At 46.7% G+C, this 27,441-nt stretch overlaps 1 protein-coding gene across 2 annotated transcripts in view; it reads left to right on the top strand.

The window, feature by feature from the left end:
* Positions 1-23,105, top strand: part of abl1 (c-abl oncogene 1, non-receptor tyrosine kinase) — a 179,285-nt gene extending 156,180 nt beyond the window's left edge. For both annotated transcript variants that reach the window (XM_038782500.1, XM_038782501.1), the window contains exons 5-11: positions 10,833-10,917; positions 14,257-14,434; positions 15,624-15,808; positions 16,708-16,860; positions 18,004-18,093; positions 19,835-20,005; positions 21,354-23,105. In XM_038782500.1, the coding sequence (XP_038638428.1) occupies positions 10,833-10,917; positions 14,257-14,434; positions 15,624-15,808; positions 16,708-16,860; positions 18,004-18,093; positions 19,835-20,005; positions 21,354-23,089 (2,598 nt within the window). In that variant the 3' untranslated portion in view covers positions 23,090-23,105. The remainder of the gene's footprint in view (positions 1-10,832; positions 10,918-14,256; positions 14,435-15,623; positions 15,809-16,707; positions 16,861-18,003; positions 18,094-19,834; positions 20,006-21,353) is intronic.
* Positions 23,106-27,441: the final 4,336 nt, after the last annotated feature.

Raw genomic sequence — 27,441 nt, forward strand, 5'->3', positions numbered from 1 at the left:
AGACGCCACTTCCAAAGCTCCAGCATTCCCGCAGTGCTACTCTGGGAGCGCCAGCCTAGATTTTGTGGTCAGGTCCCCTGTAGTGGGGTTGAAATCCACGGCCTCCTGGCTCAGCTGAAAATACTGCCCACTGAGTCATCGCTGTCTCCAGACCAAAATTACTTCATTGGCTGCAGAATGCCAGGGCGTCCTGAGGTGGTGAAAGGCACGAAACAAAAATGGAAGTCCCCTTCCTATAAAAACAGATATGAAATAAATCATGTCTATCTTAATGTGCCGTACACTAATTGATGCATGCACACAAACAAGTTACAAATTAATTATTAGTTGTATCCAGTTTGATATAAATGTTTGAAGTCATTGGTGAATTACTGCAAGGCGATGAAAGATTACAGGTTAAATATTGTACATCCAACAAATAGTCACAATGTGAATAAATGCAAATATGAAGGCTTGTCCCAGTGGGAATGAAACAAAGGTTCTCTGGAATGTATCCTGAGAAGAGGAAATTTCCTTATCAGGACAGATTGAGTCATGTAATTCCCCAGAATTTAGCAGAATGGGAGGTGATCTGATTGAAACATTTTTCTTTTTATACACAACAAAAATAGAAGTAAACATAAGCAAATCTATACATATCAGTCACAGTTTGCAAGTGCCCAGCATTTGAATTAGACTCCTAAACCCCCCCCCCCCCCCCGCCCCCCCAAAAAAAAAACAGGGGCTGGTTTAGCTCACTGAGCTAAATCGCTGGCTTTTAAAGCAGACCAAGCAGGCCAGCAGCACGGTTCAATTCCCGTACCAGCCTCCCCGGACAGGCGCCGGAATGTGGCGACTAGGGGCTTTTCACAGTAACTTCATTGAAGCCTACTCGTGACAATTCATTTCATTCCCCCTACTTCCCCAAGACCCCCTCCCCTCCCTTACTATCTGGCATGTTTTCGTTGTTCGCTGGTTCATCAGTCCTGCTGTACATACTGGGGTAGCACAGTTATACATATGTTACATTGTGATAGGTTGTTCTTGTTATTATTTAGTTGCATGTATTTACAAAAATTCGGTCGGGGGGGGAGGGGGGTTAGGTCCTGTGCCTCCCTCTTCTTTCCCCTTCCCCCTTTTCATTAGTGTCTGTGATCCCTCTGTGGGGTCCCCACCCTCCCCCTCCTGGACTATAGGCTGCTGGCTACAAACCGGTCCTGGAGCAAGTTGGTGAATGGCCGCCACGACTTGTGGAAGCCCTCTTCTGGCGCCCGGATGGTGAATTTGATTTTTTCCAATTGGAGAAATTCCGACAGGCCGGCCAGCCAGTCTACATCTTTAGGTGGTGCTGCTGATCGCCAGCCGAGCAGGATTCTTCAGCAGGCGATTAGGGAGGCAAAGGCTAGAGTGTTGGCCCTCTTCTCCCTTAAGCGTTCTGGCTGTTCTGATACCCTGAAGACTTCCACTTCCGGGCATGGCTCCACCCTCCTCCCCACAACCTTGGACATCACCCCGAAGAAGGATGTCCATAACCCATCATGTCTGGGGCATGCCCATGTGGGTGTGGTTTGCCAGGCCTCCCTGGCACAGTTCATATTTGTCCCCCACTTCCGAAAAGAACCTGTTCATTCGGGTTATGTGTACTCTGTGCACCACTTTCAGCTGCATTAGGCTTAGTCTTGTGCATGTGGAGGTGGAGTTGACCCTACTCAGTGCTTCGCTCCAGAGTCCCCCACCCTATTTCAAACCCTAGCTCTCCTATTTTTCTCTTGTCTCATGCAGTGGGGAGAGTGCCTTCCCCAGTAGCCCCCCTCCCCAAATCTTTGTCAATCCACTGTCCATGTGGTAGTTCCTAACGTCATGTCCTGTCTCCACGTTTTGAAGGTGGCATCCATTTTGGCTGGCGTGAACCTATGGTTGTTGCAGATGGGGTGATGGACATTGGTTGTCTTACCTGGTTACATGACCGGAGTGAGTCTACTACCACTGGGCTCATGGAGTGCTTGGTGGGGATGGTAGCGCTGTTGTGGCCAGAGCCCAGAGGGACATCCCTATGCAGGAACCCTGCTCCATTTATATCCATTCGGGGTCTGGTTCCTTTCTCCATCCCTTCACTCTTTCCACTGTTGATGCCCAGTGGTGATATTGCATCCTTGGGGATGTAGATCGGTATGGATATGAATCGGGAGAGGAACCTGGACAAGTACATTCATCCTGATCATCTGCATCCTTCCTGCCAGGGAGAGTGGGAGAGGGTCCCACCTCTGCAGGTCCTGTTTAACTTCCTCCACCTGCTTGGCCAGATTCCATTTGTGGATCCGTGTCCAGTTGTGGGCGATTCTTCACAAACCACTTTCCAGATACACAAACCCCTCCGTCACAGCCCGCCCTCTCTGCCCCGTTTTCTAACGACGACAACAAAACACCTCCACCAGTAGGGATCCCAATTCCGTGCCAAACTTCTTATAAAACTCTGCTGGGAACCCGTCCAGACCAGGGGCCTCCCAGATTGCATCCAACCCACACACCCCATTATTTCCCCCAGCAGGATGGGAGCTCCCAACCTCCTGAACCTTCCCCTTCTCAACCACCAGGAAATTCAGTCCATCCAAAAACTGCCTCATGCCTTCATCCCCCACCGGCGGTTCCGAATCAAAAGAGTTCCCCAATTTATCTTTCTTGTGTGTGGATGTTTCCGGGGAGTGTTGAGGGGGTTTAGGGACAGGAAGAAGACCTATGAAGGGCAGTGGAGAAAGTGACTTCAAGGTAACAATGGCACATGGTGACAAGCTGACAGGGAGAGGAAAAAGAGCGGGAAAGTCAGAGACGGGCCATGGGAAGTTCAGGTGGTTAGAGTTGCCACAGATCAGGAATCAATCCATGCAAGACTGAGGGCAGAAGAGAGGTTGGTTTAATTGTAAAAATATTTTTATAAATGTAGACAGAATATTGTGAAGGAAATTAAAAATGAGCTGGTTAATCAATTGGGGGGGAATTCCGGGCATGTCTGACCTCCACAATCCCAGTGTGTAGTTGTTGAGCCAGAACACCTGAGTGTACAATGACAATATCCATTGCGTGATGAAAGGGAGTTATAAGAGCTGCTGTTTTTCTTTACATACATGTCTGTATACAGATGATAACACTGGGAGATTGCTTTGGGAATTTTGGTTACTTTAGGCTGGAGGGCCCCTACCTGAGATCTGACGCTCTCACAGGGTGGTAGTGCTTCTTATACAAGACATTGGAATCTCCTGCTGCCCCCTGAGGATTGCAATTTCCTGCCTGCACCGCTGGTAAATCCTGGCTTTGCAGTGTTTTCCCTTGTGTCCGGGCTCGGATATTCCAATGCTCTCCTGCATGGCCTGTATCCTCCATAAACCCGAATTCATCCTACACTCTGCCTCTGAACTCGTACCGAGAGCTATTCATTCACCAATCCCTGAGCTTGCTGACCTTTGTTGGCTCTCAGTCCAGCAAGGCGTCAATTTTTTTTAAATTCTCATCATCGTGTTCAAACCTTTCAATCATCTCACCCCTGCCAGTTTATGTCTCAGCCCCCCAGCTGTACAGTTCTTTGGGAAGTCTGCATTCTTCCATCTTTCGCCTCTTGCACGCCCCTCACTCCCTTTATCCTTTCATCTACCAAGGTCCTGAGCTCTGGAATCTCGCGCGTTCGTTCCTCCTTTAAGCGTCTACTTGAAACCTACCTCCTTGACCAAACTTTTAGTCAGTCTTCAAACATCCCTTTTTACCAAGTTTTATCTAATTGCTTCTGACATCTTGGGATCTTTTGCATTTTTTTCATTCCTTCGCGGGATGTGAATGTTGCTGTCAAGGCCAGCATTTGTTGTCCATCCTGAGGGGGAGGGGGAGGGGCGTGAGGGGGTGAGCCATCTTCTTGGCCAGCTGCAGTTCCAGCTGTTATCAGTCCACTCACGGTGCTGTTACGGGCGATTTCCAGGTCTTTAACTCCGTAACAGTGGAGGAACAGTGATATATTTTCACGTTGGGGTGGTGTGTGGCCACAAAGAGATTGATAGTGGGGGTTCGATGAAAGTTATGCCATTGAATGTCATCGGGAGATGGATTCTCTCTTGTTGGAGATGATTTTTGGTGGATAATTGATTGAGTGGGTTCGGACTTTTGTCATCATAAGCAGATATGACTCGAGCTGCTGAAGAAAATTGGTAACTCACAGTTGGGATTGGAAAATGGAGAAGCACCCTGTGCAGGAGATGCATGTTTGCCACTTTTAGCAAGGCTCTTGGCTCGAGTTTGTGGTTGTCTTGTGACGGAAAACTCTCCCTGTTTGCCCAGTGTTGATGGCCCCGGCTTCGGCCTCTCCCCCACCTTTAATGCGATTGACCTACCTGAGAGTTCATCGCCCAACAATTCACCGTTTGATACATTGGCCCTCAAGATGAAGTCAGGATAACTCTCTCTCTCTCTCTCTCTCTCTCTCTCTCTCTCTCTCTCTCTCTCTCAACCCCAGTATGGGAGGACAATGTTCATCAGAAAACTTCAAATAAACTGCAGTGTTAATATGCCCAATTATATTACACGTTGTTATTGAGTGGGCCATGAGCCCCACCTAGTGTTCGATATATAATCTTGCAGGTTTTGGTTGAATTGGGTGTTAATACTATACCAGACATTATCAAACTCGGGGGTGCGACCCGCAGGTGTGTCGCGGGCGGGTGTCGGGAGGGTCGAGGAGCCGTCTGTCGCGGCGCTCCTGATCGCGCAAATCCGTGTGCAACAGCCGCAGTAGCTGCCTTTTAATAATGCCGGCTGCGAACGGCCTTCAAATGGCCAGGAAAAGAAAAAAAAAATTTAGCCTGGCCGCACTGCATATGCGTGCGCGATCATCGGTGCGCATGCGCAAATGCATGCGCACCGACGATCGGGCACACATGCGCAGTGCGGCCGCATTTTTTAAAATGGTCACAGCCTTTTTTTTTTTGAAGTACGGGGGGGGGGCCATAGGGACCATTGGGGCCAGAGGGACCAAAAACGATTTCCTCCATTTTTGTCAGCAACAAACAAGATAATAGAAAATGGTGGGTCGCGCAGGTCGGCTGGCGTGGGTCGCGCAGGTCGGCTGGCGTGGGTCGCGCAGGTCGGCTGGCGTGGGTCGCGCAGGTCGGCTGGCGTGGGTCGCGCAGGTCGGCTGGCGTGGGTCGCGCAGGTCGGACGGCGTGGGTCGCGCAGGTCGGACGGCGTGGGTCGCGCAGGTCGGACGGCGTGGGTCGCGCAGGTCGGACGGCGTGGGTCGCGCAGGTCGGACGGCGTGGGTCGCGCAGGTCGGTCGCGCAGGTCGGCCGGCGCGGGCCGCGCAGGTCGGACGGCGCGGGTCGGCCGGCGCGGGTCGCGCAGGTCGGCCGGCGCGGGTCGCGCAGGTCGGCCGGTTGGTAAAAATGGGTCCCCGGAAAAAAAGTTTGAAAAACACTGCTACATACCGATTAGAAATCTTGGTGCTGTATATGCACATTGATAACCTGACAATGAACTGACATTCCGATCAATTAGAATTTCACTTAGCCATCATAAAGCTGCAGTGTTGTTCCCCAGAAAGCGGGTTGAACTGAGACTGTTGCATAAAGTCTCAAGCTTTCATCCCTCTAAATTGCATTCTGCCTTGAGAGAGTTGTTTTGCACATGCTGACTATGGCGACAATTTGAGTTGATGACTCAAGTGACGCACATGAAATTATACCCTATTACAAGAGGGTGGGCTTCGGTGAAAAACCTTCTCTGTGCATTGGAACCCCAATTATCCGAAAAGTGGAGAGCCCCCAGTTTATAAAGTGAACAAGTAAGAGACATCATTTTGGTTTTTTAAATTTAGAGTACCCAGTTATATTTTTTTTCCAATTTACCATGGCCAGTTCACCTACCCTGCACATCTTTGGGTTGTGGGGGTGAGACCCACGCCGACACGGGGAGAATGTGCAAACTCCATACAGACAGTGGGCCCCGGTCCTATATCGAACCCGGGTCCTCGGCCCCGCGAGGCAGCAGTGCTGGTCACCGTGTCACCGTGCCGCCCCTGCTGAGAGCCTTCATATTGAACTTACCCACTTACAAATTCTGGTTTAGCTCTTGCTGAACTAGCATAACAACCACTTGCAGTTATGTAGCGCCGTTAACATTATAAAACATCCCAAGGAGCTTCACAGCCCTAAATTTCAAATAAACAATGATTTTCAGATGTGCAGGTTAGGTGGATTGGCCGTGCTAAATTTCCCTGTAGTATCAAAAGATGTGTAGGTTGGAGTGGCGGGGGCCCTAGGTAGAATGCTCTTTCAGATGGTCAGTGTAGACTCGATAGGCCGAATGGCCTCCTGCATTGTAGAGATTCTATGATTTTGAGCAGGTGATTCTCATGTGAGAATATGTCGTTCACTTTTAAGGCCCATTTGAAAGGAGCTCGAGGCGCATACCGAGCTCGAGGCGCATACTGGGCTCGAGGCGCGTACCGAGCTCGAGGCGCGTACCGAGCTCGAGGCGCGTACCGAGCTCGAGGCGCGTACCGAGCTCGAGGCGCGTACCGAGCTCGAGGTGTATACAGAATGTTTCAACCGTTGATGTCGACATCCTATTAATCCACTGATCTGTCAGTTTCAGCTTAGTTCTTCCTCTACATCCTCCCGCAATGAAATTTAAAGTACAGGAGACTCCCCAACAACTTGCACTGTCTCCACCTGCTGGCAGGGTCAACATTTGCCCTGGAGAATTGTTTCAACACCGGTGTACTCAATCGCCACCGGCCACCTGTTCTATTTCGCAGAAAGCGGGTGTTCAAAGTGGATAATGTTTGAAGTCACAAAATTGGTGCAGGGTCTGTTGGAGCTGAGCCATGGTTGGAGAGCTGAGAAGTAGGCAGAAGGGTCCAAGCCCAGATAGCAAGTTCCACATTGTATAGATCATCCAGCTTGGGTTCAATGATGACCAGTTAATCTCACAGTCGGAAGGTTATTGGTTCAAACACCGCTCCACAACTTGTGTGTGTAATCTAGCCTGATATTTCACTGATGCTGTCTTTTGGCTAAGAAATGGAAGAAAATTGCAGGGCTACGGGGAAAGAGCAGGAATGTAAGACTATCTGGACTGCTGTGCTGAAATATTAGCACTGGTACAATGGGATGAATGGCCTCTTCTGCACCAGTCTCTGATTCTGTGCTAAACAGTGGCTGTATCTGCCTATTGGATGATGATAGAAGGGCTACCCTGGCACCGTCAACAAAGAGCAGGGAAGGCTGCCCAGTGCTCCTGCCCATATTCCTCCCTTAATGCCATCTTCAACAGATAATAGAATCATAACAGCGCAAAAGGAGACCATTTGGCCCATCGCATCTAGGTGAGGCATTTCCCCGCCTCCCCCCACACCTATACCCACACCCACACAAACGGTCATTTATCTAATTGTTGTTTGAGTAACCTGAGCTTTAATAAATTGGCTGCACATCTGGCAAAACGAATGGCCCCACTTTTTATATAAATTACTTCATTGGCTGTGCAGTGCTTTGTCAAATCCTGAGGATGTGGGAGGCGCTGTATAAGTGCATGTTTATCTGTTATCATTGCTTTCAAGATGAGGAGAAAGCATTTGTAATGCTAGTTTCCTGGAAGTGAAAGTCAGTGGAAAGATCGAACAGCGAATTGTACAGGGACTCTATTGTAGCCTTATCTTTTCTTAATTTTCCATGATTCAGTTAGGGTGCATTTACAAATTTGGCGTTGACACCGAGGACTACCAGCTAAACCTTTGCAGCAGGAACCAGGTCTGAACTGAATGCAAAGTGATGTTTAGAGACTCCGGTCTCTAAGTTTTACTGTTCTTACTCGTGTGACAGTTCAGACCCTAATCAGGCAGCATTGCACGATAACCGGGTCAGTGCAGAGGGGGTGTCCCCTCGAGGAAGCTCACCGTGTGTGCTCTCTTCACAATAGGACCTTTGCTATATCCTCTATAAGCAGGTAGAATAATCTTTTCTAACTAAAATTGTTACGGCTTCCCACTTGCACTGTGCATCTTAACGTCTGGACAAATTTAGTTTTTGAGACCATTGTGTCCTTCAAGGACAAAGTAGTTAAACATTTAAAGCAGAGGAAACAGGAGAGTAGTGTGTGATTAGTTCTGTATTATTGCAGCAAAGAGGGCAGTTCCAAATGAACTGGACCCTTCGGAGATGCTTTTTGAGTTGCCCCCATCAGATTTACGGATCAAGAATTCAAAACTCTAAATGTAATCCAGCTACAAATGAGATACTCCAGTTACTGCACAACACTTTAAAATGTGACATTTAGTTGATTCTAGAGTAGAGGGAATTCAACCAAGGGCCACCCTGGATACTGGGCGAGGGTGGAACCGACCCTGGATACTGGGTGAGGGTGGAACAGACCCTGGATACTGGGCGAGGGTGGAACCGACCCTGGATACTGGGCGAGGGTGGAACAGACCCTGGATACTGGGCGAGGGTGGAACCGACCCTGGATACTGGGTGAGGGTGGAACTGACCCTGGATACTGGGCGAGGGTGCAACTGACCCTGGATACTGGGCGAGGGTGGAACCGACCCTGGATACTGGGCGAGGGTGGAACCGACCCTGGATACTGGGCGAGGGTGCAACCGATCCGCCTGATTTCTGTTGAGCTGCTGCATGAAACCCTCTTGACGAGTGGTTCCTGCTGTGTTTTCCTTGGATTACATAAGATGTGTGTGTGTGTGTGTGTGTGTAGCGTCAAAGCATTTGTCCTCAGTGCCAATATATTTCAGTGATATTGTCAATCGATGTTCTACTGCACAGTGTCACAAGCAACAGAACCTTGTGGACAAAAGCAAATTACTGCGGATGCTGGAATCTGAAATCAAAAAGAAAATGCTGGAAAATCTCAGCAGGTCTGGCAGCATCTGTAGGGAGAGAAAAGAGCGAACATTTCGAGTCCAGATGACCGAGTTCGGCTTTGACAAAGGGTCATCTGGACTCGAAACGTTAGCTCTTTTCTCTCCCTCCAGATGCTGCCAGACCTGCTGAGATTTTCCAGCATTTTCTTTTTGGTTTCAGAATCTTGCGGACCGTGACTTTAATGGACATTGGCATTACAATAGTATTTTTTAAAATATGTTTAGCGTACCCAATTCTTTATTTCCAATTAAGGGGCAAGTTAGCGTGGTCAATTATCCTACCCTGCACATCTTTTAGGGTTGTGGGGGTGAGACCCACACAGACACGGGGAGAATGTGCAAACTCCACATGGACAGTGACCCGGGGCCGGGATCGAACCCGGGCCCTCGGCGCTGTGAGGCAGCAGTGCTAACCATTGCGTCACCGTGCCATCCACCTTGACAATAGTATTGATAGAAATGTACCATGTAGTTTAGCCTTGTAGTTATTGTACTGGGGTTGCAATTCCAATGTTCAAATGCTGCAGAGTAAGTTGTGAAGTTGAACTCAAAATAAATTTGGTCGTTTCTGGGTTAGCGCAAAATCGTCCAATTGTCATAAACATTGCCGCCTCCACCTTGTGTGTGGTATCAGTTCCACGCTACATGGTCAATTCTTAATGTTTTCCAAGCTACCAGTTTAGCCGTGTCAGTGTCACCCACATCCCAAAAACAAGTGAACATTACCACATGGCAGCACCATCTACCCACGACTTGTCTTACTTAGCACACAACGGTTCCACTTTGCTCAGCAATTTCAGGGATTCTTTCAACTCGCAGTGCGGAAATTAGTTCTTTTTTTAAAAGCTTTTTTTTTTAATTTAAAGAACCCAATTATTATTTTTTTCCAATTAAGGACCGTTTAGCGTGACCAATTCACCTAACCTGCTTGGGTTGTGGGGGTGAGACCCACGCAGACACGGGGAGAATGTTGAAACTCCACACAGTGACCCGGGGCTGGGATTGAACCTGGGTCCTCGATGCTGTGAGGCAGCAGTGCTAACCACTGTGCCCCCGTGCCGCACAGAAATGAGGAGTTCTTACAAAATGATTGCAGTATAAACTGGCAATTTTTTTGTTTGAAAGAACACTGATAGGGTGCGCAATAAATGGTAACAGGGTAGGATTGGGAGAAGTGCCCAGATACACTCAGAAGTCGAGACCTCGAGTAATAATGAGGCTTGTTTAACTAGTCGCTCACTGTGTTCTCATATATAAAAGCTACCACTTCAAAGTAACTCATTTCAGGTGACATACTTTGAGTAAAATCTGTACAAGATGAGGTGCGTATCAATTTGAGCCCCTTTCTAGAATTGTAGAGTGACCGAGCTTAGGAGACCATTCAGCCCATCGTGCCGATGCCAGTCCTTTTGAAAGGTTCGTCCAGTTGGTGCCACCGCACCGCTTGCGCAGAGGCCTTGTAAATTTTTCTTTTCAAGTATTGATCTGATTTCCTTTTGAAAGTTATTATCGAAACTGCATAAAAACATTTCTCATCTCCCTAAGGGAATGTTAAGCAGAATTTGCAGTTCAGCCATGTACCATGGGTGCTGAGATGAAATACGATATTTGCGTGTAGTTATGAAATTGCAACTTCATTGTCTCCATCCGTGAATTCCAGATTTGGCTAACCTCTGTGTACAGTTGTTACGCGTAACATCTTGGTACGTGAGGCCTGCGAACAAATGTCTGCAGCAAAACATATATATGTTCTTTATGGGGAGGAAGGCATTGGCATTTCAGTTACGAAACTGCATGTGTGATTGAGACCACTCCTGCCATAGTCTCTTACCACGGATTGGCAGCGGATGGATCAAGCTCTTCATTTATATTGTGTGCGATGCCAGCATCCCTGCACCATTTGCTCCTCCGTGCTTAATGCAGAGCTGTTCTCTTTCTGCAGGAAGATACAATGGAAGTGGAAGAATTCTTGAAAGAGGCTGCAGTTATGAAGGAAATTAAGCATCCCAACCTGGTACAGCTGCTAGGTAAGTCTTTACAGGTGAGGTGACTTTTCAACACCGGTGCCAGTATTTGAGTACTCGACTTTTTAGACTGAGAATACGGGATCTCATTCAATCATGGCGTGAAAGAGGAAGCTAAGTTGGGACGTGAAGAAATATATTAAAAGATATAAGAGAGAAAAGGGGCATGGGGTTAGCCTGACTCCAATGTGGAACCAGACACTAGCAGAGGCCTCCAAACCTATAACAATAACTGCGGCTGCAAATTGAATGATATTAGATTTAAGTGGATAAAGCAGCATACTTATACTGAATTATCATTGAGAAGGGAAATTTGAAGATAATAAACTACATGTACTGACAGCAGTCCTGAAATTAAACTTGGCTGCATTGCACTTGCAGATTCAATTAAACTCCCCAGGCGTAGGTGTTGTTGTGAAGCCTTGAATCATGACCTCAATATATTTCAAACTACAGTAAATGTGCCCTGAGAATAAATTACTGGACATTTAGTGGTTTTTACATCTTTAGTTACTTCTGAGGCAGTGTATGCACGAACGGGCGCCACGGTGGCACAGTGGTTAGCACTGCTGCCTCACAACGTCAGAGACCCGGTTTCAATACCAGCCTTGGGTCTCTGTGTGTGGAGTTTGTACATTCTCCCCGTGTCTGCGTGGGTTTCCTCCGGGTGCTCCAGTTTCCTCCCATGTTCCAATGTCCAAAGATGTGCAGGGTAGGTAGATTGGCCATGATAAATTGCCCCTATGGGAAGCACGGTGGCACAGAGGTTAGCACTGCCGTCTCACGGCGCTGAGGTCCCAGGTCCAATTGCGGCTCTGGGTCACTGTCCATGTGGAGTTTGCACATTCTCCCCGTGTTTGCGTGGGTTTCGTCCCCACAACCCAAAGATGTGCAGGATAGGTTAATTGGCCATGTTTATTGGCCATGCTAAATTGCCCCTTAGTGTCTAAAAGGTTAGGTGGGCTTACTGGGTTGCGGGGATAGGGTGGGGGCAAGGCCTAGGGAGGGGTGCTCTTTCAGACGGTCGGTGCAGACTCGATGGGCTTCCTTTTGCACTAGTCATTTTATGAAACTGATGGAACAGTTCACTGTATAACAGAACTGTACAGAGTTGAATAGAACGTACAGCACTGAAACAAGCCCAACTGGTCTGTGCTGTGTTCATTCACCACACAAGCTGTCTCTTACCACTCTTTATCTTAACCGTATTAGCAGAACCTTTAATTGTTTTTTTTCCCTCTAGTGTTCACGTAGCAGAGATGCATTTAAGGGATACTATTTGCCTCAACTACTCATTGCATTAGGGAGTTTTGCATTCTGAGTAAAGGAACTCCTGCTGAATTCCCTGTTGGTTTTATTAGTGGCTATTTCTCAGCACAATTTTTGGCCTCTGCCACAAGTGGAAGCTTTTCCACATCTACCCTATTCAACCTCTTTGTGCTAGCACCTCCAGCAGGGCTTCTCTTTTCCAGAGAGAACTCCAGCGAGTTCAGTCCTTCTAGATGGTGATAACCTCTTAGTTATGGTGTAATCCTTTTAAACTATTTTTGCATCTTGTCCAGTGTCTCTTGCCTTTTTTAACCCTTAATTTGTGGTTATCGTCATGCAAAGGGATATATAGTTATCACAGAGAGTTCACGGGGAGGTTGTAGAACTGATGTTCACAGTGCTCTAAGTGAGGTCTAACTAGGATTATACCCAGACCTAAGACGGCGCCTCTGCTTTTCAATTTGGCCCCTCTGGAAGTCAACCGTGGTGCCGTGTTTGCTTTTTTGACCTTTTTAACTTGAGGCATTAACTTTAGTGATTTATATATCCGCACCCCCACCCCAAGATCTCTCTGTCCATCTACCCCATTTTATTACAGTCGAGCAAAAAATAATTATCCTTTTGAATTTTTTGCGCTCAATTAAAAGAAACAGGTCACGCTGCCCAATGGCTCTAAGGACATGCTTTATTTGCAAGAAATACCAATCAAACCATTTTCATGAATTGAAAAAAAATAAATTTAGAGTACCCAATTAATTTTTTTCCAATTAAGGGGCAATTTAGCGTGGCTAATCCACCTACCCTACACATCTTTGGGTTGTGGGGGCAAAACCCACGCAAACGCACGGAGAATGTGCAAACTTCACATCGACAGTGATCCAGAGCCGGGATGGAACCTGGGACCTCGACGCCGAGAGGCAGCAGTGCTAACCACTGCGCCACCATGCAGCCCCACTTTTCTCTTTTTAAGCCATTCCTTAAAACCTACGTTTTTGACCAAGCTTTCTGTCACCTGCCCTAATATATCCTTATTTTACAATATTAAAGGCATTTTATTAATATATATATATATGTACCCAAAATTAAGGGTTATTCATGAAAATGGAGGGCGGCACAGTGGTTAGCACTGACGCCTCACGGCGCCGAGGTCCCAGGTTCGATCCCGGCTCTGGGTCACTGTCCGTGTGGAGTTTACACATTCTCCCCGTGTCTGCGTGGGTTTCACCCCCACAACCTAAAGATGTGCAGGGTAGGTGGATTGGCCACCCTAATTAGAAAAAATGAATTGGGTACTCTAAATTTATAAAACAAAAACAAAAAAAAAGGGAAAGGTGAGGGAGGGGTTTGCGACCACTCCTGTGAAGCAGCTCGAAGTGTTTTATTGTGCTAACTGAGCTCTATAATTCTGTTAATTGCACATTCCTGTTGTTGGGACTTGATACAGATCTCTAAAAGTTTGATTGATGCGGAGAAATTAAATTCTGGAATTTTTTGCTCGTGCGTGCCTGGATTTGAGGACTTGGGGAACTTGTTTTGAAGTTAAGGGCATCCAATTTCATTAATTTTTAGTAAGAATGTGAGAACTGATGGACAGGTAGCCAACCGCTTGATGAATCAGCTGATCTTTTCCTGGCTGTCGTTTTTGTATGTCCGTAACAGAGGGGTAACGGAAACCAACAGCAGGGATTTACTAAAACGGTGAATTCCTGTTGCAAAAGGGGATACAGAATTGTTTATTCTAAAATCACAGCCAGTAACCCAGTGGATACTCAGAATAGGCGACACGGGAAACTTTGCAATGTTATGATTGGAAAGTAACCTTTCATAAATCAGAATAATGCATCCCATTTTATATGGGGAAAAAGTTGGGAAACAATGATTTTATCAGACATCAAAACAACATTAAAATGTTTATTTTAAAATGTTTTATTTTTTGGATCTAGTTTCTCTGCACAAGTTAGTGTTTGAGCAATAGGTCATTCACCCAGCTGGGAACACAGAATGGATTTGAACACCATGTAGAATGTTGGTAACACTTTTACAATGAGTCCCTTGTGTCATTTCTCCCTAAAGGTGTATGTACCCGGGAGCCTCCATTTTACATCATCACAGAGTTTATGACTCATGGTAACCTTCTGGATTACCTGCGTGATTGCAACAAGGAGGAGGTGAATGCTGTTGTGCTGCTATACATGGCAACTCAGATCTCCTCTGCGATGGAATATTTGGAGAAGAAAAATTTCATTCACAGGTACATTGTCCTCGTACTCAATCCTATTAGGGTGTGATTCATTTCACCAAGTAGGATTGAGATTCACTGCAGAAAATTGTCATGTTTAAAATGTATTTTTGTTTTAAATTTAGCGTACCCAATTATATTTTCTAATTAATGGGCAATTTAGCGTGGCCAACCCACCTATCCTGCACATCTTTTGGGTTGTGGGGGCAAAACCCACGCAGACACGGGAGAATGTGCAAACTCTACACGGACATTGACCCGGGGCCGGGATCGAACCCGAGTCCTCAGCGCCGTAGGCAACAATGCTAACCACTGTGCCACCGTGCTGCCATAAAATTTATTTTTAAACGTCAGCTCCTTGTTGAATAGACCACAGCATGAGAATTACCCAGTTGTCTACTCTAACCAGGACTTGTGTTGCTATCTGCAATCTTTAAAATAACACTGGCTTGGACAAATCTAAGCTTTTCTCAGGCAGAAACAGCCTGAACCCTGTGTAAATGAGTTCACTGCTCACATGCTGTAATAGCATGTTCACGTGGAAGTGAAGGGTGGCACAGTGGTTAGCACTGCTGCCTCACAGCACCAAGGACCTGGGTTCAATTTCAGCCTTGGGTGACTGTGTAGAGTTTGCACTTTCTCCCCATGTCTGCATGGGCTTCCTCCCATAGGCACAAAGATGTGCCAGTTAGGTGGATTGGCCATGCTACATTGTCCCTAGTGCCCAAGGATGTGCAGGTTACGGGGAGTGGGCCTAGGTAGGGTGCTGTCTCTTGGAGGATTCGTACAAATTCAATGGGCCGAATGGCCTCCTTCTGCCCTGGAATTCTATGGAAGTCGGTTATTTTCAAGGCACTGAAAGATCCATTCATACAATGATTTCTGAAAGTAAGGTAATGAATTGGACAATCGCTATATGTACTGGTCATTAGACCAGGATTTATTTTCCACAGCTACAACTGTCTGAGAAGAAGGAATTGCCATTTTGAAATTAATAGCTGTGTTAATGTTGGGTCTCTATCTTTCAGTCTGGACAATGCAGTCATTAGCAAACTGCCTGCACACTCGTCACAGGCATATGTGGCTTCATAGCCATCTAATTCTCCCAATGTAACTTTTCTAGTGTCCAATTGTAAATTGCTGCAGCGTCTGATTGTCTCTTGTAACTTTGAATCTGATCGTTCTTTGTGCCTTCTCCTAGGGATCTTGCCGCTAGGAATTGCCTTGTAGGGGAGAACCACTTGGTTAAAGTGGCTGATTTTGGGTTAAGTAGGTTAATGACGGGGGACACGTACACAGCACACGCTGGGGCAAAGTTTCCCATTAAATGGACTGCTCCAGAGAGTCTGGCCTACAACAAATTTTCAATCAAATCCGATGTGTGGGGTACGTACATAGACTGAATATTTATAATGTGCATTGTTAAGATTCTTGCACCGAGTGCAAGTGCTTTTGGCTGCGGTGGAATAATTAACTCTGGTTAAAGAAACCTCACTATTAAAACCAAAGCTCGTGCAATCCACTTGAGCCATTTGCTAGATTTCCCAGTCTCCCCTTCTTCCCCCACACCCCTCTTATTAGTGTTGTGTTTAGCAGCTCTGTTGAGTTCCACTTACTTCATTATGGTTTGCCGCCTGTGGGTGTGTTATTGATGCCGGTGATGTCGGAAAGCTGAATTTCCAGCAGTTGCTTCCACTGGGAGTCGTTCAGCTTTGGTGTGTTTATCCAATTAATTTTACAAACCCTTCCCTGCACCCACCCCATCACCATACAGCTGCATTGTCCAAGCTCATGGCTGAGTGGATAGAAATAATAGGGACCGTATTAAACAAAATCCATAATGATCGACCCCGGAATCATTTACAGGGTCCGAGAGGCAACTGCCCTCCACATGTGAAATTGCATCATCCTGCCATTGTTTATCTTTGAACATCTTAAATGATTTGACCATTTCTTGAAATGTAAAATGAAAATCGCTTATTGTCACAAGTAGGCTTCAAATGAAGTTACTGTGAAAAGCCCCTAGTCGCCACATTCTGGCGCCTGTTCGGGGCGGCTGGTACGGGAATTGAACCCGTGCTGCTGGCCTGCCTTGGTCTGCTTTAAAAGCCAGCTATTTAGCCCGGTGTGCTAAACCAGCCTTGCACTCATTTCTATGTGAAGGAGACCAGGGTGTCTCATGATGGAATATCATTAGACTGCAACTGCGCACGTAATGCTGCAAAGAAAATGATCTCTTTCTGTATGTTATATTAGTTCAGATATATAATGTCATTTTCCCCCAGCCTTTGGTGTCCTCCTGTGGGAGATTGCGACATACGGCATGTCCCCTTACCCTGGAATTGACCTTTCGCAAGTTTATGACCTGTTGGAAAAGGATTACAGGATGGAGCGGCCTGAAGGTTGTCCAGAGAAAGTCTACGAGTTGATGCGAGCATGTGAGTACACAGAGTCAATTCAACGGCAAGTCCACGACGCCGAGGACCTGGGTTCGATCCCGGCCCCGGGTCACTGACCATGTGGAGTTTGCACCATGTCTCCCCATTCTCCCCATGTCTGTGTAGGTCTCACCCCACAACCCAAAAAGATGTGCAGGGTAGGAGGATTGGTCACACTAAATTGCCCCTTAATTGGGGGGGGGGGAAAATTGAGGACTCTAAATTTATTTTTAAAAATTCAGTGGCAAGTTTAGATAGTGTAACATACAAAAGTGCTACAACTGCCAGCATTTCCTGGTCAGCTTTTGCCATTATAAATTCCCGTGTTCATACTTACGGTAACTGCCAGTCACGCTACAGTTCTATCCTCAAGCCACTGGAGGTGCTGTATTGATGCTGGCCTCCACAGCCAGCAGCCCAACAATAATACTCAGTCCACACACAGTTATGATAATAATAATCTTTTAATCTGTATTAGGGTCACAAGTAGGCTTACATTTACACTGCAATGAAGTTACTGTGAAAATCCCGTAGTCGCCACATTCAGGCGCCTGTTCGGGTCACAGAGGGAGAATTCAGAATGTCCAATTCACCTAACAGCACAACTTTCAGGACTAGTGGGAGGAAACCGGAGCACCCGGGGGAAACCTACACTGACACAGGGAGAACGTGCAGAATCCGCACAGACAGTGACCCAAGTCGGGAATCGAACCCGAGTACCTGACACTGTGAAGCAATAGTGCTAACCACCGTGCCACCCACTTCTGTGTTATTTGCCCCAACTGTCCCACGCCCTGGAGCTGCCACAATTACACCGCTCTCTAATTAACGGAGCTCGATTAAACAGCTGGCTACCATTAAGGCAAGAAAGGTTTGAATGCTGAGAGCTGGTCTGGGCGGAAAAACATTGGTGCTATTGCTTTGATTTCAGCTAGCTGGTCGGCGGCTAGGCGGTGCCAGGACTCCATTCTTCACCACGGCTTAACTCTCTGCTTCATCCGCGGTAGGGGCAGAGGAAACCTGCTCACCTCCCTCAGTAAATCAGTAGATGAGTTAGTGTTAGGAAACAGGCCGCAGTATCGCTGTTGGATGGGAAGGCTTTACCTCACTAAGGAAACTTCTAACCACGATGCTCGTCTCTAGGTTGGAAGTGGAACCCAGGGGACCGGCCATCATTCGCAGACATCCATCGAGCTTTTGATACAATGTTCCAGGAATCCAGCATATCAGAAGGTAAGTGCTGGTGGCGGAGGGCAGACAGACCAGGTTATATAAGTGGTAGGCAGAGTTTGTTGGTTTCAGTCTCTCCAAGGCAGTACACGCCTCAAACAAAAATTCTGCATTCTTTTATTTCTCTATTTTTCAAACTCCCTTGCACTTTATTTCAATGCTGTGTACTAATAAATCTCTTTAATCTGCAATAATGGTGTCATTTTACATTTGTATAGCAGAACTTCAATAATTAGGGCAAGGAATCCATTGGAATTATGCCAATGTTTACAGTGGTTCTTGGCAGTGTCTCTGTTTTCTGCAAGGTCCTCTACGAATGTTAATGATATATAAATATATAATAAAATTAGCAGAGGATGATGGGAGTATGCCAATATTTACAGAGGATGATTGGATGCATGTGAATAATCACTGGGAATGGTTAGGCTTGCGTCAGTATTCACCGGAGTGATTGAGTGTGTCAGTATTCACCGGAGTGATTGCGTGTGTCAGTATTCACTGGGAGTGATTGGGTGTGTGTCGGTATTCACTGGGAGTGATTGGGTGTGTGTCGGTATTCACTGGGAGTGATTGGGTGTGTGTCAGTATTCACCGGAGTGATTGGGTGTGTGTCGGTATTCACTGGGAGTGATTGGGTGTGTCAGTATTCAGTGGGAGTGATTGGGTGTGTGTCAGTATTCACCGGAGTGATTGGGTGTGTGTCGGTATTCACTGGGAGTGATTGGGTGTGTGTCGGTATTCACTGGGAGTGATTGGGTGTGTCAGTATTCAGTGGGAGTGATTGGGTGTGTGTCAGTATTCACCGGAGTGATTGGGTGTGTCAGTATTCACTGGGAGTGATTGGGTGTGTGTCGGTATTCACTGGGAGTGATTGGGTGTGTCAGTATTCACTGGGAGTGATTGGGTGTGTCAGTATTCACTGGGAGTGATTGGGTGTGTCAGTATTCACTGGGAGTGATTGGGTGTGTCAGTATTCACTGGGAGTGATTGGGTGTGTCGGTATTCACCGGAGTGATTGGGTGTGTGTCGGTATTCACTGGGAGTGATTGGGTGTGTCAGTATTCACTGGGAGTGATTGGGTGTGTGTCAGTATTCACTGGGAGTGATTGGGTGTGTCAGTATTCACTGGGAGTGATTGGGTGTGTCGGTATTCACTGGGAGTGATTGGATGTGTCAGTATTCACTGGGAGTGATTGGGTGTGTCAGTATTCACTGGGAGTGGTTGGGTGTGTCGGTATTCACTGGGAGTGATTGGGTGTGTCGGTATTCACTGGGAGTGATTGGGTGTGTCAGTATTCACTGGGAGTGATTGGGTGTGTCAGTATTCACTGGGAGTGGTTGGGTGTGTCGGTATTCACTGGGAGTGATTGGATGTGTCAGTATTTGCAGCACAAAGAGATCAATCTATAACTAAATGTTTTGTGGCTAATTAATTGGGTTAGCATAGTAAGTTCCGTTTTTGTTTGCAAAATCTGACATTTGTACGTCATGTATGCAGTTACATGGTGCACTGTTTTACATTTTGTAGATCAATAAATTGTTAAATATTTAAGCGCTTGCATTATTTAATGGGTCCACGATAACATTCTGGACTTCCAGCTAGCTGTAAAACTGAGTAGATTGTCTGAACATCCCGCATCTCCTTTACTTTAGAAATCCTGTCATAATGTAAGCAGGAATTCAAAAACGTCATTGTTTTAACAGACCTGGGATGTCGTGCTGATCTTTGCCATGTGCTTTACAGAGGTTGAGAAAGAACTGGGGAAGAAAGGAAGGAAATTCTGCGGCACCAACAGGCCCCAGGCACCGGAGCTGCCAACCAAAACGCGCACCCTTCGCCGAGCAACCGAAAGCAAAGAGCCAATTGAAGTCCAGGAGGCCTCACATTCAATATTTAAAGTTCTGAGCCAGCATGGTACGTGTGAAACTGCACAGGAGGCATCGGTAACAGAAGTAGAGTTACACATTGAACCTGTGTGTCACTTTTAAAAAAAAAAAAAAAATTTAGAGTACCCAATTCATTTTTTCCAATTGAGGGGCCATTTAGCGTGGCCAATCCACCTACCCTGTACATCATTGGGTTGTGGGGGCGAAACCCACGCAGACACGGGGAGAATGTGCAAACTCCACACGAGTGACCGAGAGCCGGGATAGAACCTGGGACCTCGGCGCGTGAGGCAATAGAGCTAACCCACTGTGCCACCTTGCTGCCCTCTGAATGTCACTCTTGACCATAATCTTTACAGAAACAGGCCACTTGGCTCACCTGGTCTACACTGGCATTTATGCAGCACATGAACCTCGTACGATCTAACTCATAGTTACATCTTGTGTTGAAAGCAAACTTATTCTTTGTTTGAGTATTCGTTGAATTGCAGAGAACTCTGGAAACCAGCAGTAAAATGTTGGGATTTTATTGAATTATTATTGCCTCTGTTTTAAACTGTGAGTTGCATTGCACTGCCTAATTAATAAGATGCTCAGAGGCTGAATGCTGAGTGGTATATGTACAGTGTAATCGTTGAAAATAACATTTATAGTTTTATTTGCCTCGCCTTTTTGTGCTGATCAAACTGAGGGGAGGGGGGGTGTTCATCCTGAGAAATGGCACACAACTCAGTAAAGGTCCCATGACTGTGCCACAAATAGTTTTCTTATTCCCAAATGCCAGAAAGGTTCCCCCTGCTGCACCCATATCTGTAACAGATGCGCCCTGGCCTCTGAGCGAAGCTGCTAGTTATTGCTTCATAAGGGCAATGTTTGTCGGTCCATGCCCACTCAGAACTGCTTTGGGCACATCCAAACTCGTCTCGTGGAAGATCTTTCATCCTTTTAGCCTGAGCTGGACTCAAGCGCCGGTCCATCTCTGCACCTTCCATCGCACCCACACAAGCAGTTCCCCACCCAACCACGCGACTAGCTGCAGTGCAGAGCGACCTCTCTACTGCCCAAAGTCTCCCCACTTGCACAAATAACCGCAGTACTACACACCCACACCCATGGCCAGACAGAGGAGCAACTCTTGTAGAGTAGCTTTTGCTAAAGTTCGTACAATCAGTTGTTTGGACATGCAGGGTAATGTTTGTTACAAGAACGGAAAATACTGGAAATAACAGATCTGGTAGCATCTGTGGAGAGAAACAAAATTTTTAAGTTTCAGTTTGAGAGTCTCACCTGAACTGAGAAAAACATTTAGTTGTCCAGAGTGTAATCCTGTGCAGGACAGCAGTTGTTGCTATTCATGTTTGTCTCTCTTTGCGCAGATTCCGGGGACCATGAGATGGCGGTTTCTCCGATGCTGCCACGCAAGGACAGAGATCCAGACAGCAACTTGGATGATGACCGTCTGCAGTCTTTCACCAAGGAGAAAGGCAAATCCAGTTCCATTTTCAGTTCCTTCATCAAAAAGAAGAAGAAGACTGCGCCTGCCCCTCCCAAACGCAGCAGCTCTTTCCGTGACATGGATGGGCAGTCGGAGAGGAAGGGGGAGGTGGCAGAGGACGCCAGCACAACCGGTAAAGATGTAAATAATGGAGCCTTTGTCAACAGCGTGGCACCTCTTGATGCAATCGACCCCAGCAAATTACAGCACTCGTTTATCACTGGGGCTCAAAATGCCAACAATGGAGGTGGTGGAGTTGCCAATGGAAGCTTCTTGGGAACAACTGGGTTCTTCTCTCCACACTTGAAGAAGTCCAGCACTTTGACCTCGAGCAAAGCTGTGGGGAATGAGGAGGAAACCATCTCCAACTCCAAGCGCTTCATGAGATCTTGCTCTGCTTCTTCAATGCCCCCAGGCAGCAAAGAGATGGAGAGGAAAGCCCTGACGCTGCCCCGGGACCTGCAGTCTGCGGGAAAGCAGGCTGAGTCCACTCAGGCCTTGGGTTGCGACAGGAATGAGAAGCCAGCATTGCCTCGGAAGAGGACGAACGAGACAAAAGCGGACATGGTTCCTCGGGGAAGCCTGACCGCTGCCCCTCGGCTGCCAAAAAAGACAGATGAGTTAAATGACGACGTTTTTGGGAACCTGGAGTCGAGTCCGAGCTCAAGCCCACCGGCATCGACGCCGAAGCTTGTCCGTAGGCAGGCAGCAGCCATCGTGTCCAGCAGTCCCGGTCTCAAGGACAAAGATGAGGGTGGGAAGATTTGTGCCTTAAATTCTGCTTCCCCACAGGAGCATGTTGCCTCTTGCCTGGCTCCTACTGCACTGAAGCAGAGCTCCACCTCATTTCTGGGGGGGGTGAACCTGCTTACCGAGGACTCGAGGGCTCGAAGGTTCAAGCAGGCTCCTGAGCAACTGCTGTCTGCTCCTGTCCGGGACCGGGGCAAGGTACCAAAATCAAAACCAGCACCCCCTCCTCCGCCGGCTGCTAAATCAGTTAGGCCGCCTCGGAGTCCGACTCATGAGTCCGCAGGTGAGAGTGCCTTGGGCATTAAATCCAAGCCCGTCGTGGACACTTCAGGTGGTGACACCGTTAAGCCACCCCCAGCAGGGGATGTGGTTAAAAGGCCTGCCCTGCACTCCACACCAAAGCCCCAGTCCTCAACAAGACCATCAGCCTCCTCCTCGTCCTCTGTACAGCCTGGCTTGACGAACCCAAGCGGCGAGCAGCAGACCTCCTCCGCCACAGCCTTCATCCCCCTCATCTCCACCAGAGTCTCCCTGCGCAAGACACGGCTGCAGCCGGAGAGGCTGGCCAGTGCCAACATCACCAAGGACACCGTCTTGGAAAGCACCGAGGCTCTGCGGGTGGCTATCGGCAAGAACTCTGAGCAGATGGCCAGCCACAGCGCGGTGCTGGAGGCAGCCAAGAACCTCTACACCTTCTGCACCAGCTACGTGGACTCCATCCAGCAGATGCGCAATAAGTTTGCCTTCAGGGAGGCCATCAACAAGCTGGAGAGCAACCTCCGGCAGCTCCAGATCTGCTCAGTCAGCCAGGACTTTACCAAACTGCTTTTGTCTGTGAAAGAAATCAGTGATATCGTCCAGAGGTAGCAAAGGCTCAGGGGGAGGTGGGGTTTGGGGAGATGCGGGGGGGGGGGTTAGGGGCGGTTGGGGGATATATCTACGCAGAAAGCTGCTCCCAGACTCCGTAACAGTATGATAGAATCAGGAGAAGGACTTGAATTCGGCTTCTTGCTGCCAGAGGCGTGCACAGAAACATGGCATTTGTTGCTGAGTGGCCCTATAAATCCCTCTGTCTGCTTCAGTTGCCTCTTGTTAAGGCTTTGTTATCACATACAAACAATTTTACTGCACAGAAACAGGCCATTCAGCTTGCACAACATCACTTTATCAACATATTCTATTCTTTTCCCCCTCTTTTTAAGGAGAGAGGGGTAGTTGGGGAAGGCGGGGGAGAAGGAAACCCACTTTATCCCACATGAACTGATTAGTTAACTGAAAAGTGTCACCAGATACTTTGGCAGGTTTCTGGCACATCATCCCTCACTACCATTCTCCTTTCACTACTTGCCCTTGATTATTTTTTGGAGGGGACTGTGTAACAGCCTGCTGACTGGAGTGTCCAGGTTCTTGGAGGGCCAGCAGCCCTGAAGCAGCGTGTACATTTGACAGTGTAAATGCAGAAAGCTAAAACCCAATTGTCCATAATCCGAGCTAAACAGACTAGTTTCTATCGGTACTCAGTATTTCAGCCACACAGGGTTGCTTGGCAAAATCTCACTCAATTTGACCTATTTAACATACTCAAATGGTCTGCAGGGGAAAAAAACTGTTCTAGCAATTTAACCAAAAATGACTCAACACGATACGTTTCAGCTTCTCCCCACAAACATCTGTGATGAATCTGGCACTTCCTGAATTACATTGGGAGATACCATCGGTATTAAAGGTGCCCTAGGTCAGTCAGAGGATAGCCAAGCATTCTGTCCCGTGGGGCACCATAGGTGGGTAAGCATGGATCCGTGGAGGAACATTTAATCCATATACCCATTAAACCACAGACCGCTTAATACTGCTGATGCTAATCCATTAATCTGTGAAAGTAACCCCTCTGGGTGACCTTGTTTAGAACATATTCACTTCCAGCTTGAGAACATCCTCCAAGCCTGCAAAATTAGAATGACACAACCAGGAAATAGGAAATACAAGGGCAAATGGAACCAAATTGCCTCGGCTTTGAGGGCCACTGGTGCCAGGACGTGAGTAAAACATTGTCAGCAAAGGTAACACTTCTACCTCCGAGTCAAAAGGTTGTGGGTCCAAACTCAACTCCAGATATTTAAATTCCAATGGCGTCCTGAAGGAGTGCTGCACCGTAAGAAGGTGCCGTCTTTTGGATAAGACGTTAAGCCAAGGCTTTGTCTGCCCCTTTGAGGTGGAACGTAAACGATTCTGTGGCAATACTTCAAAGAAGAACTGGAGAAATCTCCCCGGTGTCCAGGCCAATGTTTATCCCTCAACTAACATCCTTAAAACAAATGATTCACTCAATACCCCCGCCCCCTTGCGTTATAACTGTGCCTACACTTTGAAACTATAACGTAAAGCGCTTTGGGACATGCCGAGATTGTGAAAGGCGATTTCAAAATGCAAGCTTTTCTGGATGAAAGCACCGAGGTATTCCACTGCTTTTGCCCTTCTGGTGAGACAAGTGATCCTGTCACGTCCACTTAAATCAGTTTTAAAAAGAAAGACTTGCTTTTATTCAGTGCTTCTCACGGCCTAGTGTTGAAGGATAGTCACTGCTGTAATGTAGAAAAGGCCACAACCAATACGCACATAGCAAAGCCCTGCAATCAGCAATGTGATGAGCAGATACAACAACTAAGCAAAGCCTTAATCTCAGATGAAGATTATATAGTTCTGGCCAAATGAATTTTACTGAGATTCAACAAGATTGAGAGTGGCAGTATTAATATTTAGATCAGCATCAAAATAATGGGTTCTAAGAACTATATGTAACATGTTACAATGATAACATTGGAACTGAAGCAGACTTCAGGACTTCTCCCATCTTTCAATATTTATATTCTTGTGTCTCAGCCTCGCCCAATCTGAGATCTCACCACAGGGCTTGAATGCAATAAATTCTCATTTATGTGGGAAGACCTCTCTCTCTCTCGCTCTCACACACGCTCTCTCTCTCGCGGGCGCTCCCTCTCTCTCGCACTCTCTTGTGGTCTCACGCTCTCTCTCTCTCTCTCACTCTGTCTCACTCTCACACACGCACACTCTCTCTCTCTCTCACTCTCTCTCTCTGCAACTAAGATTGCCACCAGCAAAATGTTAAAAGTTATTTGCCAATTGCACAACTCACTCGGGCAAAGTAAGCCGGGTCGTTTGAACCAAATGGAACACTTTAACTTAGCTTGTGACTTTCACCAGCCAGAATGTTGCTAATGACTGCAGAAACTTGCCTGCAAAACTGAACAATTCACAAGCATTTTAGTAATCGTTAGGCTACATCCAAGACCTTACATCAAGGCTGCCCATGGATATTCTCGTTCCTGATGTCAACATGAACTAGCAGTTTAAGGAGTGTTATTTTAAAAGGGCAGGGAGGGAGGAGGGTGGGGGAGGGGAGGGGCGGGGAAGAGCGTGTTGGGATGGGGAGAGAAATAACTGTCTTTTGATTTGATGGAATCACACATGCAGCCCATAATAAAGCTGTTGAGATGTACATTATGCACTGCTTATGTGGCAGTCGGGTCATTGGCAATGGCTGACACTTAAATACACCACTAATGTGCGTGATTAGCTTGGACACGACTCACTCTGATTCAGGGGGGGCTTGGAAAACAGACCCGTAGAAACACAATGTGAAATATCGAGATTGTTTAGGCGTGAAGTTTATCTTTACACTTTTGTTTTATTAAGCAATGCCTTAACTTCCTTCCCACAGCAGTCAAGAGTTTGATTCAGCCAAATAGAGATATTTTTCAAGTTTGTTAATCAATTGTGGAAGAATTTTAAGCATCCACCAAACTCAACAATGGCAAAGTGAAGCCATTTCTTCTGTTGGTTATTACAACGGGATGTTTTTATATTGTAATGATCGAATTGTACTGCTCTGACATCTGGAGCAGGGAGGCTGAAAGTGGCCACATCAGAGTTGGATTGTATGCAAATGTGATAACTTAGTATTTTATTTTCCTTTCACTTAAATGATCTGAAAAAAACTTGAAAGAAATCAAATACGTCTATATTTTCTCCACTGAGGTCTAGTTTTATTGCTGAAGGCCATGTATAAATATTTAAGAAGTGGTCTTAGTGCTCTTTTGTGATCCCTCCTTAAAGGAATAGTCACCGAAGATGCAGCCTCTGTGACGGCCAGACAAGGTCAACTGCGATTCCACTAATACCGATGAAACTTTCATTGTTGCATTGTTTTCATTCTGTACCTTGCAGCAGTATTTTTCCTTTGTGAAGGGATTCCCAGTTTTCCAAATAGTATGTATATGGTATAGATGCACAAGATACTGTTTTTTTTCCCATCCCTGTGAACAGTATTATAAGTGCTCTTGGAAGGGCCATATTATTCCCAACTGTGCTCATTTGCACAGAAGCTGCACCTTGGCTTCAATATTGGAGACTTGACCACAAGTTGTTGCCATAAGCTGGCTTTATATTGATTGAAGTGCCACCAGCTCCTCTCCGTGGGTCTCGCACAGCAACACACTCAACTTGATGCATTTACAAAGACCACAGTGTGCAAAGTCAGGCTAGATCAGTGTGAAAGCAGCATTTTGCATAGAAAATCGGACACAAGTTAAATTACAAAAACAAACCTTTTTGCCCAACCAGTCCATGTCAACATTTACTCGCCACGAGAGCTTGGCTGGATTAGGACCATAAAGAGCAGGAATCGACCATTCAGCCCCTCATACCTGTTCCACCATTCGTTGCTATCATTGTTGATCTGTGTTGACTCCATTTACCCTCCTTTGCGTATTCCTTTCATATCCCTCACCCAACAGAAATCTAACCAGTCTCAATTTTGAAAATTGTCTCCCAGTACCCACAGTCTTTCGGGAGAGAGAGTTCCAGATGAAGAAATATTTCCCATTTTCACTCTTTAATGTTCAGATTTTCTGCTCTCGTTCTTGGTTTCCTCGCCAGACATCATAATATCTCTGTATCTGCCTTATTGAATCCCTTCATCAGTCTAAACGTCTCAATCAGATTGCCCCTAAACTCAAGGCAGTAGAAGCCCAATGCAAATACAGGTGCTGAATTATTGAGTTTGTGTAGACAGAGCAGTCTGACTCTGCTAGGACCCTTTATACTCAGTAAAATCAACTTCAAATTAGACGTATCTGAACTCTTAGCGATAACATCCCTTATTAATGGAAATGGGATGCAATCACTATCGTGGATTAATT

This window comes from Scyliorhinus canicula, chromosome 21, assembly GCF_902713615.1.
Source record: "Scyliorhinus canicula chromosome 21, sScyCan1.1, whole genome shotgun sequence".
Lineage (NCBI taxonomy): Eukaryota > Metazoa > Chordata > Chondrichthyes > Carcharhiniformes > Scyliorhinidae > Scyliorhinus > Scyliorhinus canicula.